The following is a 22338-nucleotide window of genomic DNA, read 5'->3' on the forward strand; positions in this document are numbered from 1 at the left end:
TATACTCTACTTCCCAAGTTCAATCCATTCTCTACATTATCTCACACCTGTTTTCTCTCCTCAAACCTTCAGCACATGCTTTCTGACTTTCAGATGTTGACTTGCTTCCTACTTCCCTAAGAAAATTAAAATAATCAAAAGAGAACTTCTGTAGATTCCCAAAACCATATTTGTCTACTGCCAGCACCTACATTCTCTGCCTTCCCATATATTACTTTGATGAATTATCCAAAGTCAGCCTTCTATCTGTGCAGTAGATCCCATCTCTTCACACCTACTCAAAAACATTACTCCCCAATCCTCCTCTTTCTCCCCATATCATCAGGTCTTTTGTTCTGTATTATATCATTTTTATTAGCAAACAACATTGTTAATTTGTAAATCTTAAAAAAAGAATTCTCAATGCCACTATCACTGCCAGCTACTCATCCATTTCTTTGTTCCCTTCTATAACCCAATGCAACAGAAGAGTTCTCTGTACTATCTGCCTCCAATTCTCTCATTTTTTAATTGAAATATAGTTGAAGTACAATATTATGTTAGTTTCAGGCATACAACATAGTGATTCGATATTTAAATATATTACGAAGTGATCACCACAGTAAGTCTAATAACTATCTGTCCCCATATAAAATTATTACAGTGTTATTGAAAACATTCTTATGCTGTGTAATACATCCCCATGACCTATTTACTTTCTAACTAGAAGTTTGTACCTCTTAATTCCCTTCACCTATTTCACCCATCCCCACACCTCCTCCCCTCTGGCAACCACCCATTTGTTCTCTGCGTCTATGCCTGTTTTTGTTTTGTTTGTTTGTTTGCTTTGTTTTCTAGATTCCACATATCAATGAGATTGTATGAGTATTTGTCTTTGTGTGACTTATTTCACTTACCATAATATCCTCTAGGTCCGTGCATGTTGTTGCAAATGGCAAGATTTCATTCTTTTTTATCCTTCAATTCTCTCTTGAACCTACCTCCATAGGGCATTTGCCCCCATCACTTTACTAAAATTTACTTACATGAAGGTCGCCAAAGACCTTCACAATGCTAAATTCCAAGGTCAATTTTCAGTCTATATTTTATTTATCCTATCAATCAGCAGCCTTTGACAGTATTGATGACTCCCTTTTCCTTGATATTTTCTTTTCTTTGGCTCCTGAAACACCACACTCTTGGTTTTCTTTATACCTCACTGGTGACTCCTCAGTTTCATTTGCTGGTTGCCCCTCTTCTCTCTGATTTCTTTATATTGAAGTGATGCAGGGCTCAGTCCTTAGTGGTCTTCTCTCCTCTACACTCATTCTCTTGGTAATATCATCCAATCTTATAGCTTTAAATCCTCTCCCAAATTTATTTTTCACCTTGCACTTGCAAGTTACTTACCCAAATGCCTATCTTGTGTCTCTACTTGGGTGTCTTTTAGATATCTAAAATTCAACATGCCAAAGTTGGAACTGAATTATAGATTGCATTATTTCTGTACCTATATACATCTTTGCATTTATATTATAAAAGGCAATATAATGTTTCCTGAAGAATATAAGAAACTCTGATCTTTTCTCAAAATCTGTTCCATCTGTACCTTCCCATCTCAATAAGTGTTAACTCCATACTTACAATTGACCAAACCAGAAACTTTTATTCTTCTCTCTTATACCTGACTTCAATTCTGCCAGGAAATACTCTTGGCATTGCCTTCAATATTTATCCAGAATTATACGATTTCTCGCTGTTGCCACTGCCACCCCCCTAGTTCAAGCTACCACCATCTTTCTCCTGGATTACTGAAATAGCCTCCTAACCAGTCTCCTTGTTTCTACCCTTGGCCCCTAGAATCTGTTCTCAACACAGCAGCCAGAGTGTTAGGTCATGCTACTCCTTTCCTTAAAATCCTGCAAAAGCGCCTCATTTCATTGAGAATAAAAGCCAAATACTTACCATGTTCTACTAAACCTATAGAGTCTGGCTTCCCTTCACCTCTCAGTCGTCTCCTGTCTCTTTCTTGCTCACTCCTCTCCTTGGCCTCCCGCCTCCTTGTTCTTCAAACCCTGCAGCCACACTCCTGCCTTAAGTCTATCCCACTGGCTGTTCTTTGCCTGGCTGTTCCCCAGTTATTCTATGGCTAATTCTCTTGACTCCCTCAAGTTTTTCTCAAATGACACTCCATTTGTAATTCCCAGTTCCTCCTCCCTATACCTCACACCCCCGCCTTAGTCTGCTCTAAATTTTTACTTTTCCATAGTTTTTATTTCTTTATTTTTTCTTTATTATATATTCTGCATTTGAAAAAAACCATTTGATATCATATCTCTCTCTAGAATCTGGCATGTACATAATGCTACATGAATATGGACATCTCAAGGATCTTATTAAATCCACCAAACCTCTCTCAATCCCCAAAAGGAAGAAGCAGATCTGTTCAACGTTTCTTTCTAATAATTCACGTTGGCGATATCAGAAGAAGCTTGGAAACAAATTTTATTTATTTATTTACTTATTTATTAAAAACATTTTTTAAGACATCTTTTTAAAAAATTTATTTATGTTTTATTTATTTTTGGCTGCGTTGGGTCTTTGTTGCTGCACTCAGGCTTTCTCTTGTTGCGGCGAGTGGGGGCTACTCTTCGTTGCAGTGCACAGGCTTCACATTGCGGTGGCTTCTCTTGTTGCGGAGCACGGGCTCTAGGCATGCGGGCTTCAGTAGTTGTGGTTCGCGGGCTCTAGAGCGCAGGCTCAATAGTTGTGGCTCACGGGCTTAGTTGCTCCGCGGCATATGGGATCTTCCAGGACCAGAGCTCGAAACTGTGTCCCCTGCATTGGCAGGCGGATTCTTAACCACTGCACCACCAGGGAAGCCCTATTTTTAATTTTTATTGAAATATAGTTGATTTCAAACTTGTGTTAGTTTCAGATGTATAACAAAGTGATTCAGTTATTTATATATATATACACACACACACACACACACACACATATATATATATATATATATTGTTTTTTAGATTCTTTTCCATTATAGGTTATTACAAGATATTGAGTATAGTTCCCTGTGCTATACAGTGGGTCCTTGTTGGCTATCCATTTTATATATAGTAGTGTATATATTTTAATCCCAAACTCTCCCTGGTTTTTAATCTTTTTAACACACTATAGAATTAATTTACTTACATTTTTACTTGTTTACTGTTTGCCTTCCCCATTAGAACATAAGCTCCACAGGCCTGATTTGTCCCCAGGTATACAGTGGTGCAGCCTAGAACCTGACACAAATTACCTCCCAATAAGTGTTTGTTGACTGAATTAATAAATTGTTTAATTTGCCTAGTCAAATATCTACTCACCTATTGATTTTACTTAAAATGTCTGGGGACTTCCCTAGCAGTACAGTTGTTAGGACTCGGCACATTCACTGCCATGCCCGGGTTCGATCCCTGGTCGGTGAACTAAGATCCTTCAGGCTGCGCGACTTGGCCAAAAAAAAAAAAAAAAGTCTGAGAAACAAACAAACAAAAATTTCCTATATTTTCCTCGGAATATTCATTGGTACTATACATACACAATTCTTTTTTCAAAAACCTTTTTGCCTTACTAGAAGATGACCACTCCTTGAGAAATTGTTACTTTAGAATGACAAATATCTTTCATGGCTTATCACTTGCCTTATCAGTGTATAGCTCTTCCCACTGTAAAACAATGAATTAATTTATGCAGTCAGAGATAATTCCCCAGAAGAACAAATATCACTTGCCTTCCGAGGCTTGCTAAGAAATCTCTCCCTAGGTGATTATTGGGTATTGAGAGTACTGAGGGCCACTATCACAGCCCTTTACTGTTGTATGATAGTTAATTTACCTGTAAAGGCCATTCCTTCACCAGTTGACGGACATACTCTCTTTTATCTTTGAACTTCAATTCATTGTATCTATTTATATACCCAGGAAATTGCAAAATATTAAGCAATGAACTTTCCTATATTTTGTGCGTTTCAAAATGTATTTTTTGTCATGTTTTAAATCTGTACCATTTTATCTAAATGTCCCATTGTAATAAGATCATTTGATAATTCACACTTGTTCACGTTTACACTAAACACAAAGAACATGTTTACATGTTTACACTATTTTGGAATGGCAGTCAAGTAAAAAGTTTAATTTCACCATTAAAAAATTTTTTATTGTCCTTTAAAGCACTTTTGGGCTTCCCTGGTGGCGCAGTGGTTGAGAGTCCGCCTGCCGATGCAGGGGACACGGGTTCGTGCTCCAGTCCGGGAATATCCCACATGCCGCGGAGCGGCTGGGCCCGTGAGCCATGGCCGCTGAGCCTGCGCGTCCGCAGCCTGTTGCTCCACAACGGGAGAGGCCACAACAGTGAGAGGCCCGTGTACCGCAAAAAAAAAAAAAAAAATTTATTGTCCTTTTAAGCACTTTTGAACACATTGGGGTGCTCTAAGATCACCAGTAGGTAGGATTTTCTGATTTTTTTTTTTTTTTTTTTTTTTTGCACGGTAGAGGGCCTCTCACTGCTGCAGCCTCCCCCGTTGCGGAGCACAGGCTCCAGACGCGCAGGCTGAGCGGCCATGGCTCACGAGCCCAGCCGCTCCGCAGCATGTGGGATCTTCCCAGACCGGGGCACGAACCCGTGTCCCCTGCATCAGCAGGCAGACTCTCAACCACTGCGCCACCAGGGAAGCCCGATTTTCTGATTTTTTAAACTCTCTGTCACTGACAAAAGTGGGCGGAATAGACCTATGGGGAAACAGCACTTACATAACCTCAGTTAATTTGTCATTGGCTCAATTAGAAGCTTCCTTTTGCAATAGTCTTTTGGATCGCTTTGTGTTGGAAAGAAGCTTGGGTAGGAGGATCTGAGCCAGGATCAGAGAGGGAAATATATTTTAAAAATAGCTAATGATAACAGTTAATGCTTATTGAACAGTTGAACTAGGCCAGGGATATAACACCACTAACACCTCTTCACCTCGACCTATCTTAAACCTGGTCTCGCTCTGTCCCCATTTCTTACTTTATTTTCTTTGTATCTCTATCTCTACCTGACATTGTAAGTTTATTGTTTGTCTCCACTAACATAATGCTTTTTCTTGCTCACCTTTACATCTATAGCATCCCATAAAAATGAATGGCACACACTAGGCACTCAATAATTAGTTGAAAGAATGAATTAATGTTCATCACCTTATTTCATTCTCTCAACCACACTGATAGGTACTGTTATTATCACCAGTAAAAGGAAGAGGGAACTTAGGCTTTAGGTGGCTAGATAACTTTCTAGAGGTCATATAACAAACAAGTAACAGAGCCTGGGTTCTTAGCCACTCTGCATATTATTGCCTCAAGGGAAAAAAAATTGTTTTTGTTATTTACAACTAGCACCTGAAATTCAAAAACAAAAACAAAACAAAAAAACTTCCCGCAGGAGAAGAGGAAGATTCCTGCTGTACCAAATGGAACAGCAACTCATGGGGAAGCCGAGCCCCACGGAGGACATAGTGGACCTGAACTCCAGCGAACTGGAAGGTTAGTGAAAAGCCCTTGTATGGGACTTCAAAGACCGAATGATATATACCTTTTTTGTGTGTCGGGAATTGCTGTTTTGAGAACTAATTTGTTTTTATACTTTGGATACCTACTCTTTGGGGGATGAATATGCCAATTAATTTGATTTCTCTGTAGTTACTAATGATTGTCATTATTATTAAACCAGAACAGTGAATACACCATTCCATTTTAATATACCTAGTCTTTCATATTGCTATGCATTAAAACACATTCACAGATTCTTAGAATGAATAAGAAAACTGTCAGTTGCCCTTTCCAAAAGAGCCTGTTGAAAACTTCAAGCTCAGGATGGAAATGAAAATAAATACCAAGAACTCAGTCTTATAGACCCTGTCTCATTACATGCAAGTAGGATGTATATAATAGTATTTTTTATTTTTACAGTAGTAATTTGAAAGAGTTATATGATTTATTTTTCTAATCACACATCTTTGAAGAGATGAAAGCTTCAATTTATTTCTTAAAATGATTCTTTGTGGTGTTTTGACAGCTTGTCTCTCTCCAAGAAATGTGTGAGCAGAAAATCAGAACCTTTGGGTGGGTCTCTCTTCAGGGAATGTGTGCACACAGCCTCCATTATAATTGAAGGCAATTGCAGAGGCTTTGCAGGATTGGTGCTCCTCTCCCCTCAGGGCCATTTCCTGTACTGCTTTCACTGTGTCCTCTAAGATGACTTTCCAGTTCCTGACAACTCTGTGCATTTTAATTCTCCTGCGTTCTTTCCCTTTATCTATGTTTTGTCTCTGAGGAGATGTCTTCCTCAGGCTCCCGTACCTAATTTGAGATGGTTCAAACAATTTTTTCCTTTTCCCTGTACTAGAAACATTGTTACTCCTTCTGTTTACTTTCATATTTTCAAATGCTGTCTTTTTATTTCTGTTGTTTTTTTTTTCTCTCTCTCTCAGGTGTAACATGCCACATAGCTTAGATTTTTTTCAAAGTTCACTTTTCCTTACTGCTTCCTAAATCCTCCCAGGTCACCAATATCCGGTATCTTCGCTTCTCCAGAGTTCTTCCACAGATTCTGTTGCTGACATGACTTGAAGTATCCATTACTCATCTGCTCTCCTGGAGTTGCTGGTGCACATCTGGGCTGCTCTTGCACTGTTCTCTGCAATGACCTCCCACTTCCGGATTTAGATTTATGCTGCTAAAAGCACGTTTATGACACAGTAATATAACAGCTATTTAGACTAATGTATACCCTAATAAGTAATTAATTAGAAAAGAGTGGTCTAATAGAAAGTACTATCAAACCTATAAATATTAACTACTAAGTAATAGTTCATAACCACCTCAAATTCTTTTGGGGATTAGGTGGGGTATAAATCATAACTGAATGAATAAATAGACTCGTAGATTAAATCTGTTCTGAATTGTGACTTTGGCAAGTTAACAAATCATTCAGAAATGATCCCCCAAATAAAAATTATGTATGTGTTTTACTAAACACAGGTAAAGGAACCTAACCTAAGATGATCTTTGCGTGTGTGAATTTCACAGGTTCTTTGCAAGCTTCTCTGAATTTTAAATGTCCTTTTTTTTCAATTGAAATTTCATTCTTCTCAACCTCTCCTACTCCACATCCCTCTGATGGAAACAATCACTAGAAAAACATAATGATTCTATCACTCACATAACAGTAAGATAGTTACTAATATGTTACTATTGTGCCTATATTAGGGCAATTAAAAATAATAGAATTTATTCTGAAGAGGTACATCTTTCAAGGCAAATCAGAATTTATTTCTCAAGAGAACAATCATTTTTGAGGTGATTCTTAGATTGCCAGATTATATTCCTATTTAGAAAATAAATAACAAGACTTTAATATTTTTCCATAAACCAAGTATATTTAGCATACTGGCAGTATGTTGAACATAATAGGTTTTTTTTAACCTCCATGTAGGAACTTAATCACAGCCTTATTCATTTTAATATGACATCTTTATCCCATAGAACACAAAGAGCTTTTGGTAGTCAAATGTTAAATCTGCATATTGTTATTAAATGTTCAAAGAATGAGAATAGCTGTTTAATGCTCTCATTCCTAACAGATTAAAAAGTTCCAGTCCTCAGATTTTAGGCAATATTTCACAATTTAATGCTTCTCTCTTCCCCACCCCCCCAAAAAAAATCATCCTTCAAATGCTTTAATGTGGTTTTTGGATATATTTAGAACATATGCATTTTTCCCAAATAAGGTCATTATTGTCTTGTGAATGATAGATGTTTGAATATGTTTAGACAATAGTGGATCAAAAGTACATTTATCTAGGTTGCTTATTGTAAGGTCCCTGTCTTAGTTTCCTAAAAATGAAAACAACTCTGGAACTTACATCTCTCTACTAAGTATTGTCATCCATAAGGTCATTTAAGTGCCTGTCTGGAGTATTATTTGGCAAGGGTTTTTTTTCACAAAGAGAGTGGGTAACTGGAGCCATGGTTATATGCCACTTTTTCTCTCTAAGTTGATGTTCACTATTGGACTGTACAAAAATCACTTTGCCTTCCCTCCTTCACTCTCTGCTACACTAAATGGAATGTAAACAATTAGAAAATACTGCCAATGATTGAGGATGGTAGGCCTGATTTTAGGAATAGGTTGTTGTAAAATGGCACAGAGATTAGAGTAATCCTTAACTCTCATTATTTGAATTTTGATTGATGAACAGCTGTGAACCTTGTTTGAGAGAACCTAGGATTTTTTTGGCTGTTGACACAATATTTGGTTAGGGATTGAAGTGACATAGTGGTACAAAGCCATTCCTGTAGATCATCATAGTAAAACCTAGCATGTTAATATGGGTCTCATCTCTGCTGATGGAAAACCTGTACTGTGACCTGGCAACAAAGCAAATGAGCATTTTGATTTATGTGATTTTTATATTTGTATGTCACTATTGTGTTTTCCCCCCTGTCTTAGGATTTTTGGGGGACTTATTTTAGATATCAAAAGAAAAGCTCCATACTTCTGGAGTGACTTCAGAGATGCTTTCAGCTTGCAGTGCTTAGCATCTTTTCTGTTTCTCTACTGCGCGTGTATGTCTCCCGTCATCACATTTGGAGGACTGCTAGGAGAAGCGACTGAAGGGCGAATAGTATGTATCATGCTTTTCTCTGAACTTTGAAACTTAATCAGCTTTTACGATTCATAGTTAGATGAGTCTGCATTTAATTTTGGTTTCCTTTATGAGGAGAGATTTGATGTATGGTCTGGCAGACAAAGTTCATACGAATTTCCTAGATGACTAATGGAACTGGTAATCAGGGAGTGGAATATCTCAGAACAACTAATTCTTATCTTACACAAGGTTCTGATCTCATCCCTGGCCCCCCAGTCCTAGGCTAGCTTTAGCCTCTGGTTCTTGCCTCATAAGAGGTCCATTTTCCTATTTATATAGGCCATGCTTCTGCCAGACATTTATTATGAATACATAATAAACTTTTAGTAAGCAAAAGAAAAGTGAGATAAGGAAGGGGGAGAGGACATATCCCTGTCCACTACCATTCACAGTCTGCTGACTGCCTGCCGCCTTTTTTTTAATCCTCCTACCCCACCTCCTGCCCAAGGTTGCTAGGCCCTTCATAGCAAAGGGAAAAAAGACCCATGTATTTTACATATTTTCTCCCCAGTTATAATCGCAGCCTGCACAGCTTAGATAATGGAATCATTTATATCTCTACACAGAGTGCAATCGAATCTCTCTTTGGAGCGTCCATGACTGGGATAGCCTATTCTCTCTTTGGTGGACAGCCTCTTACCATATTAGGCAGTACAGGACCAGTTTTGGTGTTTGAAAAGATTTTGTTTAAATTTTGCAAGTAAGTGTTATATACTTTTGGCCCTCAGCCCCTTTCTATTTCTCTACTGTATTTAATCTTCTTCCAACATCACATTTGGAGATCTGCTGGGAGAGGTAGAAGTTGCTGATTTGATTCAGTTTGCCATTTTTGTCTCTCCATGGAAATAAAGGAACAGTAAAATATTGATGTATATTGTTATGTATTATTTATAAAACATTATATTCAGCTCTAAGCACTGAGAAACCTCTTTGAGTTTTGTACCCTTAGGTGTTCCCTTTAGACAAAGTCTTGAGTTTAGATACTCATGGGATGTGAAGCTTATTTACTTTCACTTCCTGAATTAGACTTACTTCCATCTACTTAAAATGGTGGCAAGCTGTTAAATGACCTTCTTTCCACTGTTCTTTTCCCCCTCCTAGAGAATATGGGCTGTCCTACCTATCTTTAAGAGCTAGTATTGGGCTTTGGACTGCAACCCTGTGTATCATACTTGTGGCCACTGATGCAAGCTCCCTTGTCTGCTATATCACCCGGTTTACTGAAGAAGCTTTTGCTTCTCTTATTTGCATCATTTTCATTTATGAGGCCCTGGAGAAGTTGTTTGAACTCAGTGAAGCATATCCAATCAACATGCATAATGATTTGGAACTGCTGACACAATATTCGTAAGTACCATTTCCCCTGTTGGCTGTGGGGCTTTTCTTTCTACCAATATTGCTATTGTTATAAGAAATACAAGGAACTTACTCAGCAGATAGAGTTCCTTAAATTGATTCGTGACCTAAATCCCGGTCTCTCAGAGTTGAACAGGATTTCAAGAGTCATCTAATCAGCTGCTCATCTGAATACTTGAGTTTTCATTATAACATCTTTGCCAAGAATAACTTTTTGAAGTTTTATTTGTCGAGCATTCCCTATTAAGTAGATAATGAACCAAGATCAATTTTACTATACAGAGATTTTTTTTTCAAAATAGTTTTGATTTTGGTCTTCCTTTAGGACCTTTTCCATGTAATGTAATCCAAAGAACACAGTAGTGAAAGATAAGATTTCAGATTTAAAGCAGTGAGATAAAAGAGACTCATTGGGGCTAAATTGCATAGTTTGATGTTTGAAAATATGATAAAGTCTTAAACAAAATATCACTGAATTGAAATGTATTTTTGCTTTTGGAACCTATGACATTTATGATAAAAGTACTCACATATTGCCTGTTGAGGGTGATATTACAGTTTAGGATTAAAGATGGGATTGTACCTATTACACGTTCTAGTTTTGTATGTCAGCAGTTTGGGATTTCTCTAAGGCTGTATTTGCAGAGTATATGTGAACATTATGTTACTCTTCTTTGATTTAATTTTAGGATTTTTTTGTCGTAATTATATATACATTTTAAACAGTGAATATTTGAAACAGTATGTTCTTTACCAGGCATCAACCTGGCATTATAACCTCTGCATTAACTACCAATGCTCTTCTTATAAACTGCTCAGATAGGCCTTCAAAATCTTCCGTTGAAGATTTATCATCTTTATTTAATATTAGAAGTTGAAGTTGTTGAAATTAGGCCAAAACAGTGCAATATTATAGTCTTGTTAAGAATGATGTAATGATATAGAGTTGAAAATAAGATGACTTTTAGTACTTTGAATTTTTCTCGGTAATTAGAGATATGTTTAACAGTGCATCCCTGTTTTAGAACCAAAAAAAAATCAGAGTGAGATATAAAATAACTTCCCCAATAAAAGTAAATGGTGAGGGTGTTGTGAACAGGATTCAAGTGCAGATGAAAGAGGTGTCAGGGACACTCAGAAAGCAGGCAGATGGGAAGAACAATTTGATCAGAATGAGATGTAACATTGATACATGCCTTTTCATTTATCTTTAGTTGAAAAGAGAGCAGCGTCACCTAATTTGGGTATCTTTGCGAGGATATGCAATTACCTCTGCTTGAATTTTCAAACCTACTACACGCCAGGCACTGTGCTTGGTGCTAGGGAAATCATGAACAATATTCTGTTCTCAGTGAGCTTCCAGTTTAGTAGGAAATGTAGACAAACAGACAACACAATGGAATAAGTGCTGTGTTAAAGGATTGGTCCAGAATACTATGGTACTACATCAGAAGAGCACCTAACCCAGATTTCAGGTTCAGAGAAGACTTCCTGGAGGAAGTGACATAGAAGACCAAAAAATCAGTAGGAATTAGGTGCTGAGGAATAGAGATGGAGAGTGGTTTAGATGGAGGGAATGGCACAGACTTGGATGTAAGAAATTTATTAATGCTTTGAAATATTTGTCCAAAGTTATATAGCTAGTGGTGAAACAAGAAATTAGACTCAGGCTTTATGACCCTGTTGTAATTCTCAGTAACTGAAGTTACTGCTGTAATTTTAAAATTTCTTTAAAGTACTGTTTCTCAACCACTGATACATATACAATCAGAGAAAAGCAGACAAAGCTTAAACAGGCAGGAGGGTTTTATAATCAAGTATTCATCATAAAGTATTCTTCCAAAAACTCCACTGGATTTTTATGTCCTTAAAACCCATTATAAATGAAAAAGATGGTGAATAATAAATGCATGTAGGTATAATAAATAACTATAGAAAGTGGTGAATGATTGCTCTAGCAACTATCTAGCAATTTCAGTCTCTAAACATCAGTTAAAATAAATTCACTAAGGGGCTTCCCTGGTGGTGCAGTGGTTGAGAGTCCGCCTGCCAATGCAGGGAACACGGGTTCGTGCCCCGTGTCCGGGAGGATCCCACATGCCGCGGAGCGGCTGGGACCGTGAGCCGTGGCCGCTGAGCCGGTGTGTCTGGAGTCTGTGCTCTGCAACGGGAGAGGCCACAGTGGTGAGAGGCCCACGTACCGCAAAAAAAAAAAAAAAAAAAAAGTTCACTAAAGTTTTAATTTTTAAAATTAAAGTTCTAATTCCAAGGAATATAACAATTTTTCTTTTCATATAAAAATTTTTCTTTTCAAAGTCCTTTTATGGTCACTTTATATTTAATGAAATCCTATGGAGCAGATAAGTTCTATTTTATAGAACAAGTTAATGATTTATAACTTACCAATAATCAAATAAAGCATAATGAAGAGTAGAACCCACTTTTCTTAATGTTATGTTTTCTTTATTAGAGGGTGTGACTTTGTTCTGCCACTCAACTTTATCTCACCTTTTGGGCACATTGCCATGAATTCTTTATCAGATTAGTGTAATGTCAGTGTTGGCACTTTGTATATGATAATTTGACTCAGAGTATCTGCCACTTCTGTTGGGAAATTTTAAGCAAATTATTCTCGTTCATGTAAACTATTGCTACATTCATTATTCATTCATTCATTTCTACTTTGCTAGGTATTTTAAGTGTCACCACTACATACTTTATAGTATTAGTCATGCTAAATAAATGCTTAGAGACATTGCTGTTAATTTGTTTTGGAGAAAGAAGCACTTCCCTTTAACTATGGAAATTAATATCCTAATTGTTCTGAACACTATTCCTCCTAGATATTTGTAGAACTAGTAAAATTCAGTTAGCTTAGCATATTTTTCTATTTATAAATGCAATTCTTGATAATATAAGGTGTTCAGCTTATGCACTTTACATTTATTATTTAACAAATAGGAAAAGATTGAGAAAAGAATATATACAACTCTGGGGAAAGAAGTTTACTTCATAAAACCATTCCTTAGTTAGAGCTCTCAGTTGCAGGCAAAATAATTTTTATATACCACCCAAAAAACCCCTGTTTTTATAAATAAGTACTGTGCAAATATTATGTGAAGGGTAAGAAAATATGTTCTCATAAGTGAATGCTCATTGCTGGTCTCAGTGAAGTCTGTGTCCAGCTTCCACTCATTCCTCTGTGTAGCTCATCTCTTCTTTATGTGGGTACCTGGGGTCTTTTCGATATATCAAAACTTGCTCTAAAGATGATTAGTAGGAAGCTAATTTTATTTCTTCCAGAATTTTCATTTTGTTATCTAAAAGAAGGAAGGCAGAATTTTTTTCAATTATAAAAGCAGGTTTTTAGGGAATAAGAGAGAAGGTCCTACTCATTCTGAAATCATATCCCTGGGTGTTGTGGGCTGAATTGTGTTCTTTCAAAATTTCCCACATGCCAGGTTTCTGAGCAAATCGAATGGCTCTCTATATAGAATTTGAAAACTTTTTAGCACCCTCTCTACCTCTGTAATCTCTTGTCTAAATTATGACAATTGCCTTCCAAATGGTGTCCCTGATTCTACTACCCTTCCCTTCCACAGACTGTTTTCTATGAAGCAACCAGAATTATTCTCTTAAAACCCATCAGATCATGTCACTCTGCTTCTCAAAGCCCACTGATGACTTCCCATTACCTTCAAAGATGTTGTATGAGCTGTTCCTCACTGCCTGTCTTACCTTGTCTTCTCCTTCCTCCTCTGCTGCACCCACGCTAATCTCCTTGCCCTTCAGCCTTCATACTTGCTGTTCTTTTTGCCTAGAATGCCCTTCTCCAGATATCTATGTGGCTTGTTCCTTCACTATCTTCAAAATCACCTGCTTGAGGACTTTCCATCTAAAATTTCAACTCTCTTCTCTCTCTTCCTTTTTTTAATCTAAAATATTATATAATTTATTTATCTTTTTAAAAGTAAGATTTATTGAAGTATTATTTACATACAATAAAATATGCCTCTTTTAAGTGTACCCTCAAATGAGTTTCAACAAATGAATAACACTATAATTGGAATATACAATATTTCCCAAAGTATTTCCTCATGGCCCTTCACAGTCTCTCTCTCACCCCAACCCCCAACCCCTGACAATCACTGATGTGATTTCTGTCTCTAAAGTTTTGCCTTTTTTAGAATGTCACATAAATGGAATCATAGAGTGTATAGCCTCTGGTGTCTGGCTTCTTTCACTTATCATATGCTTTTGAGATTTACTCATTTTGTTGCATGCATCAATTTATTCCTTTTTATTGTTGGTCAGTGTTCCACTGTATGGATGTACCACAAATTGTCTATCCAACCACAAGTTGATAGATGTTTGGGTTGTTGCTACTTTGGAGCTATATTGCTTCACATGCAGGTCTTTACTTGGCCTACGTTTTCATTTTCTCTTGGGTAAATACCTAGAAACAGGATTGCTGGGTTATATGAAAAGTCTATATTTTAACTTTATAAGAAAATTCCAACATGGTTGTACCATTTTGCACTCCCACCATCGATGAATGAGTGTTCCTATCGCTCCGCATCCTCATCGGCACATGGTATTGTGCTTATGTAGAGTGATACCTCTATTAGTCTAATTTATTGTGTGTTCCCCTCCTAGAGTGAGTTCATGAGGAAAAGGGATTTAGTCTGTTTTGATCACTGCTTTCCCAGTGTTCAGATCAGTTCCTGGCACAAAATAGATAGATGTTCAATGAAAATTTGTTGAAAAAATAAATGAATGTTGAATGAATATCACCTCTATTTAGAATTTGTACTAAGGCTCAGAAGGGATTATGGCTTACCCAAGTAGAAGAACTAGAGCTAAAACTCAACACATCTAACATTTAGTCAAACACTTTTGACAGTGTACCACATTATAGGCCACTGGTTTGACCAAATTAATTTCTAGTATTAATATTTAGAATATGAGGGAACTTGGATAAATTTTATTTAAGTCTCTTAGATATTATCTTCAAGCAGTTTAAAATTTATCACAGGAAATTAAAAATATAAAAATAGAGGGATTTAAAACATAAATATTTGAATAATATTAACATATGCAGTAAAATGGATTCTTATTTTAGAGCATAAAAGTGCTTATTTTGATTATAATGATTCCCTGTAAATAGGTATTTGACAAGAAGAGAAAAAAATCTTGGCTGGAGATGAATTTTGTTGTATCACATTGAAGCCCACTTTACCTTATTTTTAAGAAACTTGATAATAATTTGGATTAAAAGATAGGAATCTATACCAATATCCTAGTTAGTTGCTTTGGGTAAGCCCCTAAGAGCAGCCTTCTAGAGACAACATCTTAACCCTCAAAAATACACAGGAAGTACATGTGAAATATGTAGGGAATAAGAGCTCTGGGAGGATACCTACCACACTTATAATACTTTGGGGACAGAAGAAAAGACTGAAAAAAGAAAAGGCTTGTTCTCTTTGTATATTTTGGAGTGTTCAACTGGCATTGTGTGGATACATTATTTTGTAATTTCTTTCTAAGAATAAGTTTTATGAGAAACAGACCCACGGATACAGAGAACAAACTAGTGGTTACCAGTGGGGAAAGGGAAGGCGGGGGTAGCAATATAGGAGAAAAGGGTAAAAGGGGTTATTATAGGATTATATGAAATCATGTGTGTGAAAACTTTTGAAAACTGTAAAGCACTGTAGAATTTAAACAATCTTTCATTCAATTAAAAAAAAGTTTTATTATGGGAAATTAAAATCTTTTGACAAGCCATAGAATGAGGTAATTAGGGCCAGGTGGTGCTCATCAAATCAGTTCCTGTGTAAACAAATTTATTTTCCATTTCAGGAAAATAGCAACTTACAAAACTCAAAGGAAGAATAGAGCAAAATGTTTAAGGTATAATAAGTAGATTTGCCATTCTGTTCTTAAATTCTCTTATTAGGCTCATTCTTTCAACATCTATTGCTTTTCTCTGAATTGTGTTAACATTGATAGTGTGAAAATGAATATGGTCTCCACTCTAAAGGAGCTCAGTGATTAACAAGAAGAGACTAGAGATGTGCTTTGTACATAGTGGCTGCACACAGAGAATTTGTTGAATCAATAAATGAGGAGGGAGCTAGAGGCAATGCATAGTCAAATCATTGCAACCTGGCATGTTAAGTATTTATACTAGACATATGTTTAATGGTCCAGGAGAAGAAGTAAAAAACTACCTTAATTTATCACTCCATCTCTGTTGTACCTGTAACTTGAGTTTCTTATATATGGCGTATCTGTTTTTCTCTCTCTTCATTATCTCTGCATGAGCAGGTCATAATTAGAGTTGAGGGCACCAAGGTAGATAGATGAAATCCTGGGACCAGTTGGCAGAGAGTCTTAAAAATTGTAATGAGTTTTATTGTAAAAGATCATTGGGGGTAATGACAAAGCTCTGGGAATAATTATGTGATAATAGATTAGAAGGTGATCATAGGAAGTGGAGCAAAGAGCAATAACCTTGGTATGGAATGTTTAAGTCCTGATTATTGACTGAGACAATGGTAATGAGAAGAAAATAAACAAACTGGGGAAAAAAAGAAAGAAGAGCAAAAATTGGCAAGGCTTTATTCATTCATTCAACAAGTAATTATGGAATGCCTTATAATTTATATGAGCAATAACAAAAATTTGCATACATGGCTTTATTTAAGCCTCACAATAATCTATGGTATAAGTATTACCCCTCAGATGATCAATCTGAGGTTCCAATAAGTTAATTAATTTGCTCAATATCCCAGAACCAATGAATGGTAAATGAGAGTCAAACTCAGGTATACTTTTTTTTAATTAAAATGTAGTCGTTTTACAATATTATATTAGTTTCAGGTGTGCAGCATAGTGATGCAATATTCTTATAGATTATACTCTGTTTAAAGTCATTATAAAATAATGGCTATATTCTCTGGTGCTGTACAACATATACTTGTTGCTTTTTGTTTTCATTTTTGAATTTTATTTTATTTACTTTTTTATACAGCAAGTTCTTATTAGTCATCAGTTTTATACACATCAGTGTGTCAATCCCAATCGCCCGATTCATCACATCACCACCTCCACCCCCTGCGGCTTTCCCCTCTTGGTGTCCATACGTTTGTTCTCTACTTCTGTGTCTCAATTTCTGCCCTGCAAACCGGTTCATCTGTAACATTTTTCTAGGTTCCACATATATGCATTAATTTTTTCTCGTTCTGACTTACTTCACCCTGTATGACAGTCTCTAGATCCATCCACGTCTCAACAAATGACCCAATTTCGTTCCTTTTTATGGCTGAGTAATATTCCATTGTATATATGTGCCACATCTTCTTTATCCATTCATCTGTCAATGGGCATTTAGGTTGCTTCCATGACCTAGCTATTGTAAATAGTGCTGCAATGAACATGGGTGCATGTGTCTTTTTGAATTATGGTTTTCTCTGGGTATATGCTCAGTAGTGGGATTGCTGGATCACATGGTAATTCTATTTTTAGTTTTTTAAGGAACCTCCATACTGTTCTCCAGAGTGGCTGTATCAATTTACATTCCCACAAACAGTGCAAGAGGGTTCCTTTCCTCCACACCCTCTCCAGCATTTGTTGTTTGTAGATTGTCTGATGATGCCCATTCTAACTGGTGTGACGTGATACCTCATTGTAGTTTTGATTTGCATTTCTCTAATAATTAGTGATGTTGAGCAGCTTTTCATGTGCTTCTTGGCCATCTGTATGTCTTCTTTGGAGAAATGTCTATTTAGGTCTTCTGCCCATTTTTGGATTGGGTTGTTTGTTTTTTTAATATTGAGCTGCATGAGCTGTTTATATATTTTGGAGACTAATCCTTTGTCCGTTGATTCATTTGCAAATATTTTCTCCTTGTCTTTTTGTCTTGTTTCTGGTTTCCTTTGCTGTGCAAAAGCTTTTAAGTTTCATTAGGTCCCATTTGTTTATTTTTGTTTTTATTTCCATTACTCTAGGAGGTGGATCAAAAAAGATCTTGCTGTGATTTATGTCAAAGAGTGTTCTTCCTGTGTTTTCTTATAAGAATTTTATAGTGTCCGGTCTTACATTTAGGTCTCTAATCCATTTTGAGTTTCTTTTTGTGTATGGTGTTAGGGAGTGTTCTAATTGCATTCTTTTACATGTAGCTGTCCAGTTTTCCCAGCACCACTTATTGAAGGCACTGTCGTTTCTCCATTATGTATCCTTGCCTTCTTTGTCATAGATTAGTTGACCATTAGGTGCATGGGTTTACCTCTGGGCTTTCTATCTTGTTCCATTGATCTTTGTTTCTGTTTTTGTGCAAGTACCATATTGTCTTGATTACTGTAGCTTGATAATATAGTCTGAAGTCAGGGAGTCTGATTCCTCCAGCTCCAATTTTTTTCCCTCAAGGCTGCTTTGGCTATTTGGGGTCTTTTGTGTCTCCATACAAATTTTAAGATTTTTTGTTCTAGTTCCATAAAAAATGCCATTGGTAATTTCATAGGGTTTGCATTGAATCTATAGATTGCTTTGGGTAGTATAGTCATTTTCATAATATTGATTCTTCCAATCCAAGAACATGGTATATCTCTCCATCTGTTGGTATCATCTTTAATTTCTTTCATCAGTGTCTTATAGTTTCTGCATATGGGTCTTTTGTCTCCCTAGGTAAGTTTCTTCCTAGGTATTTTATTCTTTTTGTTGCAATGGTAAATGGGAGTGTTTCCTTAATTTCTCTTTCAGATCTTTCATCATTAATGTATAGGAATGCAAGAGATTTCTGTGCATTAATTTTGTATCCTGCAACTTTACCAAATTCATTGATTAGCTCTAGTAGTTTTCTGTTGGCATTTTTAGGATTCTCTATGTATAGTATCATGTCATCTGCAAACAGTGACAGTTTTACTTCTTCTTTTCCAATTTCTTTCTTTTTATTTCTTTTTCTTCTCTGATTGCCATGGCTAGGACTTCCAAAACTATGTTGAAAAATAGTGGTAAGAGTGGACATCCTTGTCTTCTTCCTGATCTTAGAAGAAATGCTTTCAGTTTTTCACCATTGAGAATGATATTTGCTGTGGGTTTGTTGTATATGGCCTTTATTATGTTCAGGTAGCTTCCCTCTATGCCCACTATTTGGAGAGTTTTTATCATAAATGGGTGTTGAATTTTGTCAAAAGCTTTTTCTGCATCTATTGAGATGATCATATGGTTTTTATTCTTCAATTTGTTAATATGGTGTATCACATTGTTGATTTGTGTATACTGAAGAATCCTTGCATCCCTGGGATAAATCCCACTTGATCATGGCTTATGATCCTTTTAATGTGTGGTTGGATTCTGTTTCCTAGTATTTTGTTGAGGATTTTTGCATCTATGTTCATCAGTGATACTGGTCTGTAATTTTCTTTTTTTGTAGCATCCTTGTCTGGTTTTGGTGTCAGGGTGACTGTGGCTTCACAGAATGAGTTTGGGAGTGCTCCTTCCTCCGCAATTTTTTGGAAGATTTTGAGAAGGATAGGTGTTAGCGCTTCTCTAAATGTTTGATAGAATTCACCTGTGAAGCCATCTGTTCCTGGACTTTTGCTTGTTGGAAGATTTTTTTTTTTTTTTTTTTTTTGCGGTACACGGGCCTCTCACTGTTGTGGTCTCTCCCGTTGCGAAGCACAGGCTCCGGATGCGCAGGCTCAGTGGCCATGGCTCATGGGCCCAGCCACTCCACGTCATGTGGGATTTTCCCGGACTGGGGCACAAACCTGCGTCCCCTGCATCGGCAGGCGGACTCTCAACCACTGCACCATCAGGGAAGCCCTTGCTGGAAGATTTTTAACCACAGTTTCAATTTCATTACTTGTGATTGGTCTGTTCAGATTTTCTATTTCTTCCTGGTTCAGTCTTGGAAGGTTATACCTTTCTAAGGATCTGTCCATTTCTTCCAGGTTGTCCATTTTGTTGCCATAGAGTTGCTTGTAGTAGTCTCTTAGGACGCTTTGTATTTCTGCAATGTCTGTTGTAACTTCTCCTTTATCATTTCTAATTTTATTGATTTGAGTCCTCTCCCTCTTTTTCTTGATGAGTCTGGCTTATGGTTCATCAATTTTGTTTATCTTCTCAAAGAACCAGCTTTTAGTTTTATTGATCTTTGCTATTGTTTTCTTTGTTTCTATTTCATTTATTTCTGCTCTGACCTTTATGATTTCTTTCCTTCTGCTAACTTTGGGTTTTGTTTGTTCTTCTTTCCCTAGTTCCTTTAGGTGTAAGGTTAGATCGTTTACTTAAGATTTTTCTTGTTTCTTGAGGTAGGATTGTATTGCTGTAAACTTCCCTCTTAGAACTGCTTTTGCTGCATCCCATAGGTTTTGGATTGTCATGTTTTCATTGTCATTTGTCTCTAGGTATTTTTTGATTTCCTCTTTGATTTCCTCAGTGATCTCTTGGTTATTTAGTAACATATTGTTTAGCCTCCACGTGTTTGTGTTTTTTATGTTTTTATTTCCCTGTAATTCATTTCTAATCTCATAGTGTTGTGCTCAGAAAAGATACTTGTATGATTTCGATTTTCTTGAATTTACTGAGCCTTGATTTGTGACCCAAGATGTGATCTATCCTGGAGAATGTTCCATGCGCACTTGAGAAGAAAGTGTAATCTCCTGTTTTTGGATGGAATGTCCTATAAATATCAATTAAAGCTCTCTGGTCTATTGTGTCATTTAAAGCTTCTGTTTCCTTATTTATATTCATTTTGGATGATCTGTCCATTGGTGTAAATGAGGTGTTAAAGTCCCCCACTATTATTGTGTTACTGTCGATTTCCTCTTTTATAGCTGTTAGCAGTTGCCTTATGTATTGAGGTGCTCCTATGTTGGGTGCCTATATGTTTATAATTGTTATATCTTCTTCTTGGATTGATCCCTTGATCATTATGTAATGTCCTTCCTTGTCTCTTGTAACATTCTTTATTTTAAAGTCTATTTTATCTGATATGAGTATTGCTATTCCAGCTTTCTTTCGATTTCCATTTGCATGGAATATCTTTTGCCATCCCCTCACTTTCAGTCTGAATGTGTCCCTAGGTCTGAAGTGGGTCTCTTGTAGACAGCATATATATGGATCTTGTTTTTTGTATCCATTCAGCAAGCCTGTGTCTCTTTGTGGGAGCATTTAATCCATTTACATTTAAGGTAATTATCGATATGTATGTTCCCATTACCATTTTCCTAATTGTTTTGGGTTTGTTTTTGTAGGTCCTTTTCTTCTCTTGTGTTTCGCACTTAGAGAAGTTCCTTTAGCATTTGTTGTAGAGCTGGTTTGGTGGTGCTGAATTCTCTGAACTTTTGCTTGTCTGTAAAGCTTTTGATTTCTCCATCAAATCTGCATGAGATTCTTGCCGGGTAGAGTAATCTTGGTTGTAGGTTCTTCCCTTTCATCACTTTAAGTATATCATGCCACTCCCTTCTGGCTTGTAGAGTTTCTGCTGAGAAATCAGCTGTTAACCTTATGGGAATTCCCTTGTATGTTATTTGTCACTTTCCCCTTGCTGCTTTCAATACTTTGTCTTTAATTTTTGCCAATTTGATTATTATGTGTCTTGATGTGTTTCTCCTTGGGTTTATCCTGTATGGGACTCGCTGTACTTCCTGGACTTGGGTGGCTACTTCATTTCCCATGTTAGGGAAGTTTTCGACTATAATCTCTTCTAATATTTTCTCGGGTCCTTTCTCTCTCTCCTCCCCTGGGACCCCTGTAATGCGAATGTTGCTGCATTTAATGTTGTCCCACAAGTCTCTTAGGCTCTCTTCATTTCTTTTCATTCTTTTTTCTTTATTCTGCTCCGCAGCAGTGAATTCCACCATTCTGTCTTCCAGGTCACTTATCCTTCTTCTGCCTCAGTTATTATGCTATTGATTCCTTCTAGTGTAGTTTTCATTTCAGTTATTGTATTGTTCATCTCTGTTGTTTGTTCTTTAATTCTTCTAGGTCTTTGTTAAACATTTCTTGTATCATCTCGATCTTTGCCTCCATTTTTCTTCTGAGGTCCTGGATCATCTTCACTATCATTATTCTGAATTCCTTTTCTGGAAGGTTTCCTATCTCCACTTCATTTAGTTGTTTTTCTGGGGTTTTATCTTGTTCCTTCATCTGGTACATAGCCCTCTGCCTTTTCATCTTTTCTATCTTTCTATGAATGTGGTTTTTGTTCCACAGGCTGCAGGATTGTAGTCTTGCTTCTGCTGTCTGCCCTCGTGTGCCCTTGTTGC

At 36.7% G+C, this 22338-nt stretch overlaps 1 protein-coding gene across 8 annotated transcripts in view; it reads left to right on the forward strand.

Annotated features, from left to right (window-relative positions):
- The window catches only part of SLC4A10 (solute carrier family 4 member 10), a 312534-nt gene that overhangs the window by 212491 nt on the left and 77705 nt on the right, over nt 1-22338 (forward strand). For all 8 annotated transcript variants that reach the window (XM_033412564.2, XM_033412571.2, XM_049712769.1 and 5 more), the window contains 4 exons: nt 5440-5540; nt 8509-8683; nt 9274-9407; nt 9809-10054. In XM_033412564.2, the coding sequence (XP_033268455.1) occupies nt 5440-5540; nt 8509-8683; nt 9274-9407; nt 9809-10054 (656 nt within the window). The remainder of the gene's footprint in view (nt 1-5439; nt 5541-8508; nt 8684-9273; nt 9408-9808; nt 10055-22338) is intronic.

The sequence above is a fragment of the Orcinus orca genome, chromosome 7 (assembly GCF_937001465.1).
Source record: "Orcinus orca chromosome 7, mOrcOrc1.1, whole genome shotgun sequence".
Classification (NCBI taxonomy): Eukaryota; Metazoa; Chordata; class Mammalia; order Artiodactyla; family Delphinidae; genus Orcinus; species Orcinus orca.